This window comes from Procambarus clarkii, chromosome 11 (genome assembly GCF_040958095.1).
Source record: "Procambarus clarkii isolate CNS0578487 chromosome 11, FALCON_Pclarkii_2.0, whole genome shotgun sequence".
Lineage (NCBI taxonomy): Eukaryota > Metazoa > Arthropoda > Malacostraca > Decapoda > Cambaridae > Procambarus > Procambarus clarkii.
The window spans coordinates 32,742,031-32,749,617 of NC_091160.1; the positions used below are offsets into that span (position 1 = coordinate 32,742,031).

At 41.7% G+C, this 7,587-nt stretch overlaps 1 protein-coding gene across 1 annotated transcript in view; it reads left to right on the forward strand.

The window, feature by feature from the left end:
* The first annotated feature begins 5,035 nt into the window (after positions 1 to 5,035).
* The window catches only part of LOC123758475 (serine-rich adhesin for platelets), a 36,922-nt gene continuing 34,370 nt past the window's right edge, over positions 5,036 to 7,587 (forward strand). The window contains exon 1 of the mRNA XM_069323019.1: positions 5,036 to 5,182. Within this exon, the coding sequence (XP_069179120.1) occupies positions 5,036 to 5,182 (147 nt within the window). The remainder of the gene's footprint in view (positions 5,183 to 7,587) is intronic.

Sequence of the window (7,587 nt, forward strand, 5' to 3'; positions counted from 1 at the left end):
AGACACTGCCTTAATCGACAGTGTCTGGGATGCTCCCGGACGCAGGTTCGAATCCTCGTCACGGCCCTTGTGGATTTGTTCACTTGATTGCACCACGTTAGTGTGATTTCTGTGTGTAATTGCCGAATGGACTTTTGGGAGGTGTTTTGAATAATGAGGAAGGATGTTAGTGCATATACCACACTGCCTGGATGCAGTGTTGTAGCAAGATGCAATCTTATAACAAGAGAATAACCTGGTACAAACAACTACAATAAACAGATATAAATCTTAAGTCACAGAAATATTGCAATACTAAATCCATGTAGATTTTGTTGCATTTCTATACAGGTATTGTATACAATGCCGCCAGGAGATGCCATCCTCGATGTTGAGGGGGTGTTCCTGTAGTAGCTGGGTTGCAACTTACAAACTTTAATCCTAACCTACTAATTCTTGGATTTTATAGTGCATTTATTTCCTACTAGTCTGTGATATTATGCCATGTGTACTGATGCTCACTATTTGTCTTAATATTAATGGGATTTGTCTCGCATTTGGTTTGCATTTATGATGTTACTCTCAGTACACATTACTCACAAGTGCTCATTGTTTTGTACTCTTTGTAATACATATTGATGTGCTAATGTCTGATGTATGGTTGCAGAATGTAAATACTGTATTTTGCTTTTGTACTTTTCTATGAGTTTTTGTTGTCATTAAAGAAGATTAGTTCTTCTTTTCCCTCTGTATTATCTCCATTGCTCCATACCCTCCATTGTGATCTCGAACTATTGCTCGGTGTCGTGAAACATGCAACTCTGACCTTCATGTTCCGACTCCATAAAAGTGATTCCTACCTGTTGTAAACCTCAGATGGCATCCTTGGTAAAGCTCATTAGTATATAGTTTGCTTTGTAATAGCTATATGCTGTTTACATCAACTGAGTTGGCTGCTATAATTTTTCCGTATGAGACTACATACCTTTGTCTCAAGATATTTCCTAGCTGTCTGAGGTGTTTTAATGGATTACTGTATTTTAATTTTCTGTAGGTACATGTACTGTTTTACTGACAATGATAGCATTTAAAATAAACTCGTATTTAATAAATTGTGTATATTTTTATTATACACACCTTTGTTTACTGCAATTACTGATACAGTGGAACCTCAGTTGACGAATGCCCCTCTTTATGAATTTTTTGGTATACAAGATCAATTTCCTCGTAAAATTTGCACAGAGGAATTTGAAGGAGTTCCAACCTCATACTCGAGATTTGCATCGGTTATCTAGTTTGTTGATACCCTGTACATGTATGGGCTGACGAGCGCATAGTTCTGCTAGGCACAAGGTGAGGCGCGCTCAGTTTACCGCACTGGAATTCTTTGTGACGAATTTAATTGTTTTTCTGCTTTTTCGGTTTCTGAACATAAAAATTCTTATTATATATCATGTCATGGGTCCCAGGAAAGTCAGTGGTAAAGTTCAACCTAAGAAAATAGTTGCGAGGATGACGATAGAGAAACAAAAACAAGAGATCATTCATAGTGAATGTGACGTCTCACTACAGACAAATATTGAAACTTGGGAAAAAATAAGTGTCTATAGACAGATTCTTAGTAAGACAAGCAAGTAGTGAGCCACAACTAGGTCTTAGTGGTATGCCTACATAATGTAGGAGAGAGAGCACCCCAGAAATGTCATCACTGCCTGATGTTATAATGGAAGGGGACTTCCCTTCCAAACACTAACACCTCTCTTCCTCCTCTCCTTGTCACCATCTTCCATACGCCAACAAGAGTCCTATATAAAGGTAAGGTACCTATGAGTAGTATTCTGTATACATTGTATTTTTAAGTTAATAAATAAATAAATAAAATAAATAAATAAATATGTTTATTCAGGTAAGGTATATACATACAAGTGATGTTACATTAATGGATTGATATATAGATAGAGCTAGTACATACAATGCCTAAAGCCACTATTACGCGATGCGTTTCGGGCAAGAAAAACATTAATATCTAGAACTTAATACTAATTGAGCATAAAGAATAAAAAGTGTTGAGAACAAATACAAATAAAGATAAAAAAAAGGGGGAACATGACTGAAAAAGCAGCACAATTACAATAGGTTGACAAACAGTGTTGATTAAAAAAAGAAAATAACAGACATGGGTTGACAATAGAGGAGTGAGGTAGGTTACAGGGAATTTATTAGGTAGTGTTTAGTTTTTATCTTTTTGGGTGTGTGGAACAGATTAATTCAGTTTACTAAATTTGTTTCGATTTTCAAATTTTTTGGTGTACGAACCATCTCTTGGAACGAATTAAATTCGTAAATGAAGGTGCCACTGTATATTCCTTTCCAATATTTCTCTCTGGCAAATGCCTCCACACTACATGAAAGTGCGAAGCAAGATATTTATTATAATTAATAATTCATTGTGTCGGGGAACAGGCAGCCAAAGTGTATTCATACATGTTAGTCATACTGTATATCGAGGCCTCCCACCCCCAAGGTCAAATTACTGACCTACCCAGGATGCAACCCCACAACAAAAAGAAGCCGAGTAACTCTTAAGTACATATTTACTACTGGGTGAACAGGTACATTAGGTGATAGGAAATGCGCCCAACCATTTCTGTCCCGCCCGAGTTACGAACCCGGAATTCTCGACTGTGAGTCAAGAATGAACCCGATTGTACTACTGGAACCCCCAGAAGTGTCTGGGAAGAAGATTATGGAAGAAGTATCAGTATGCTAGTAACCTAGAAAATCAGATTAGCAAAAAAAAAAACAAGAAAGAAAACTTGATCCTTTTTAATTTTTAGCCCATCATCATAAACAGTCCAAAGTCCATATCATGCACCCACCAACCCTCTGTTTATGAATGAAACACGGTTTACATACAACTCGCAACTCATGACGTTCAAACACTTCTCAAACTAGTGCTTCACTGACGACTTTGGTTCGAACTACAACCCAGTAAATGGTTCACCCATGTACAGTACTACAAAAACAATCTCTAACAGAACCTAACCAATGCCTAAATATACACAGTATGCTAATATATAACAATATTAATTTCTATTTGAGAAAATTTATATTTTGAATGAATAGCATGTTAAAATTGATGAATGCATCTTTGGGGTCGACTACTGGATGGAATGAACTTGGTGAGGACGAGTTGCAATGTTTTGAGAAAAAGTCTTTATGCCTATATAAGAAGTACAGACAAAAGACTCGGTAGGACCCTTAAAATATGAGACCAAGTTATAACTGATGATAAAAAAGGCAGCCAACACTGAACGAATACTGCACATCAGTGTTCACACTAAAAATAGACAACATCCCAAGTAAGTTTTTAAAGCTGGCAAAGATAATGAATTAACAGATACTCCCATAACGTGTGAAACTATGAAAAACTTGACAAAATAAAGGAATAAAGTTTGAAAATCCCCTGGGAGGGCCTTTCAAAATCTCCTGGAAGAGCCTTTCAAAATCCCCTGGAAGAGCTTTTCAAAATCCCCTGGAAGAGCCTTTCAAAATCCCCTGGGAGGGCCTTTCAAAATCCCCTGGGAGGGCCTTTCAAAATCCCCTGGGAGGGCCTTTCAAAATCCCCTGGGAGAGCCTTTCAAAATCACCTGGGAGAGCCTTTCAAAATCACCTGGGAGGGCCTTTCAAAATCCCCTGGGAGGGCATCTGAAAATCCCCTGGGTTTGTTGTAATACACAAGTTAGGCGTGAATATTATCTAGTGAATCAAGCACTTAACAAATGAGTGTTGAAAGTACATATTAGTATTCAGATTGTTGTCACACATCGAAGGTCAAAGAGATTAAGACAGCTGTTAGGCCAGCCAAACGAATGTACCAGCCAAGAGGTCACAAAGGGTGACCCAAAGTTCTTGGAAACAAGCTGATTAACAGTTAATCTGAATATACCCTCAGTGGGATGCTGGCTCTGGTGGTGGTGGAGACTATGACCGGCTGGAGGGCAGTCTTGTGGTAGCTGCGGTGCGAGCAAGTACGTTAATCCTCTATCTCCGTCTGTGGCAGCAACGAGGTGAAACCGACCGTATGACGGGACGCGATGTGATCTTGTTAACAAATTTCGAATTTCGAAATTCGAATTCAAATTTGTATTCAGGTAACCGAGTCGAGTCTACAGTGAGTACTGTATGTGAGACTCACCAGGTATGGAGTGTGTAGTGATTTGGAATTAAGGACTTTGGCTGAGCATCAGATATGATGCTCAGCCAAAGAAACAGTGGGTTTATTTGTATAGGTAGGCGAGTTAACCAGAATATGTTACTCTCCTTAACACAAACAAGGAGCAACGGTTTCAAGCTCAACAAGCCACAATGTAGGACAGAGAACAAGAGATCCTTTTTCACCCACAGGATTGTGTTCCATGGAACCGCCTACCTGCCGAAGCCGTAAATGCCAAAACTCTGTTAAATGTTAAAAATCCAATTGGAAAAGCTCATCAGGGCAAATGGAGGGATCTTTGAGAAGCCGCGGGCTTCTTGTCCTCGTCGAGGTCACTAATAATAGTGGCTATCAGGTAAATTCAGGTAAATTACAAGTGCATGATAATCCTAAGTAACCCATAAAATAAAACACAGAAAACGAACCCAGACAAATGACACAGAAAACGAACATCGTCAAGGAAAGATTTCAACTAGGCGTCAGCTGATGTGCGATTCTTGTCAGTATAAATACACTTAAATAAGAATTAATTTTACATTAGCACCTTTTAATTGTTTTAGTGTATTTTTTTTACATTATAAATATTAGCGAGCGATAGGGAAGATAACTATGAGGATGTGAGATGGTTTATTTTCTCTCTCAATATTTCTCATAATCTTGGCCATCAGTGTGTGTGGAATCGGAGAAAATGGACCCCACACAACTTACAAATTATGTGGAAAGGAATTACAGAACTCCAATAAGGAATGAGACCCTGGGGTGGGGGGTGGGTGGGGGGGGGGTAGTTTAGGATAGTAAACTGTCGCCAGAGGAACACATAAAGAACATTGTGAGAGGAGCATGTGCGTCGCTTTCCAACTTGTTTTTAATCATATGGATGGTGAAACATTAAAGAAACTGGTCATAACCTTCGTGAGACCAAAACTGGAATATGCAGCAGCTGTATGGTGCCCAAATCTCATGCAGCACATCAAGAAACTGGAAAAGGTGCAGAGGCATGCTACAAGATGGCTTCCGGAACTGAAAAACAAGAGATACAAGGATAAACAGAGGCATTAAACATGCCAGAACTAGAAAAATAGAAGAAAAAGAGGTGATATGATCACCACTTACAAAATACTAACAAGAAGAGGCCAAATAGACAGAGGAATTCCTGAAACCAGCAACTTCACGAACAAGACGACGATAAAGCAAAGTTCAACCCCCGCAAACACAACTAGGTGAATACAACTAGGTGAATAAACATTCAAACTAAGAAAACAGAAGTGCCAAAAAAATATTAGAAAGTTTTCTTTTACAGAGGTGTTTGGAGGCCAAGACCGTCAGTAGTTTCAAAGCGTATTATGACAAAGAGTACTGGGAAGACGGGACACCACGAGCGTAGCTCTCATCCTGTAACTACACTTAGGTAATCTCACACACACACACAGAGTAGTAGTAGTACAGTAGTTCAGGAAGTAGAGTAGTTCAGAGTAGTAGACAAATGGAATGCATTAGGCAGTGATGTGGTGGAGGCTGACTCCATACACAGCTTCAAGTGTAGATATGATAGAGCCCAATAGGCTCAGGAACCTGTACACCTGTTGATTGACAGTTGAGAGGCGGGACCAAAGAGCCAGAGCTCAATCCTCGCAAGCACAACTCGGCGAGTACACACAGGTGAGTACAAGTAGGTGAGCACACGCGCACACACACGCGCGGTCACAATAAACATTACAACAGGAACCAACAGACTTCACAAGGATGAGTTCACGAAGTCGTCAAAATGGTGAAGAAAAGAGAGGTGCGGTGATGGTGATGATGATGAGTAGTGAGCCCGTCTGCCCCCCAGAGCGGCACAACCTACCTGAGCAACCCCGTTCTCGTACTTGCTTATGTCAATATTGGCTTATTTAATAAGTGCATATGTGACATACTAATTGATTGCGAATATTTTAGTTTACTTGAAAAGCTTCATAGAAAACACCGACCTCACCTAACCTTCTTAGTATGTTAAGATAAGCATCTTATTGCTTCTTATTTACAATTATTACTTAACCTATCAACGGTATAGGTTGATACCGTTGATACTAAGAAGGTTAGGTGAGGTCGGTGTTTTCTATGAAGCTTTTCAAGGTAAACTAAAATATTCACAATGAATTAGTATGTCACATATGCACTTATTAAATAAGCCAATATTGACAGTACAAGTGCGAGAACGTTTGCCCTGAGGGCCGGGCTGAGCCAGGGCTATTTCTTCTTGAGGTTATCTTGAGTTAATTTCGGGGCTTTAGTGTCCCCGCGGCCCGGTCCTCGACCAGGCCTCCACCCCCAGGAAGCAGCCCGTGACAGGTGATTAACACCCAGGTACACATTTTACTGCTAGGTAACAGGGGGCATAGGGTGAAAGAAACTCTGCCCATTGTTTCTCGCCGGCGCCTGGGATCGAACCCAGGACCACAGGATCACAAGTCCTGCGTGCTGTCCGCTCGGCCGACCGGCTGGGCCGCCAGCACAAAGATCTCCCACACCAGGAAACAATGGAGGAACGGCACCGGCCACTCGGACAATCGGTGGTGGGGATTGAACGTCGACCTGAAAGAATGTCAAGGTCGTGGTTCTACCGCAGATGACAGCCACCATCACCGCCAGCACCAACAACCTGGTCGTCCCTCACCATTAACACCAGCACGAACAAGACCACCACCGTCCACCTTGACAGTCTTATAAGCAAATAAATCACAGTTCCCATTTTCTGTGTTATCAGCTGTGAGCTGTGACGTCATGGACAACGCTACCGACCGGAAAGAACAAAAGGTCTTGTCTTATCTGATGCTGCGGCCAGGGGGGGCGGGGGGAGCTGGGGCGTGGGGGCGGGGGAGAGCTGAGGTGGGGGCGGGGGGAGCTGGGGTGGGGGGCGGGGGGAGCTGGGGTGTGGGGAGGAGTAGCTGGGGGGAGAGGGGGTGGGGAGCTGGGGAAGGGTAGGGAGAAGTGGGGGGTGTAGGTAGGGAGAAGCTGGAGATGTGGGTATGGGAAGATAGGGGGTGTGGGAAGTAAATAGGTAGCCAGACAAATGAAGGTAACAGATAGGTAGGTAGGTAGGTGTGAGAATGGAAGGTAAATTGTCAAGTAGTTATGCCGAGATGAAGGCAAGGGGAAGGCAGGAGGGCAGTAGACATTACTAAGTAGGACAAATCTTAACTAAAGGACCAGGACACTGTGATGTTCTCAGACATCACTAGTGAGAGAGAGAAGAGAGAGAGAGAGAGAGAGAGAGAGATAGCAAGAGAGACCGCGTCAGAGAGCGAGAGAGCGCGAGAGAGAAAAAGACAGAGCCAGATAGACAGAGAGAGACAGATTAGAGAGACACACAGACACAGATAAAGGAAAAAGAGATATCACAATACAGAAGA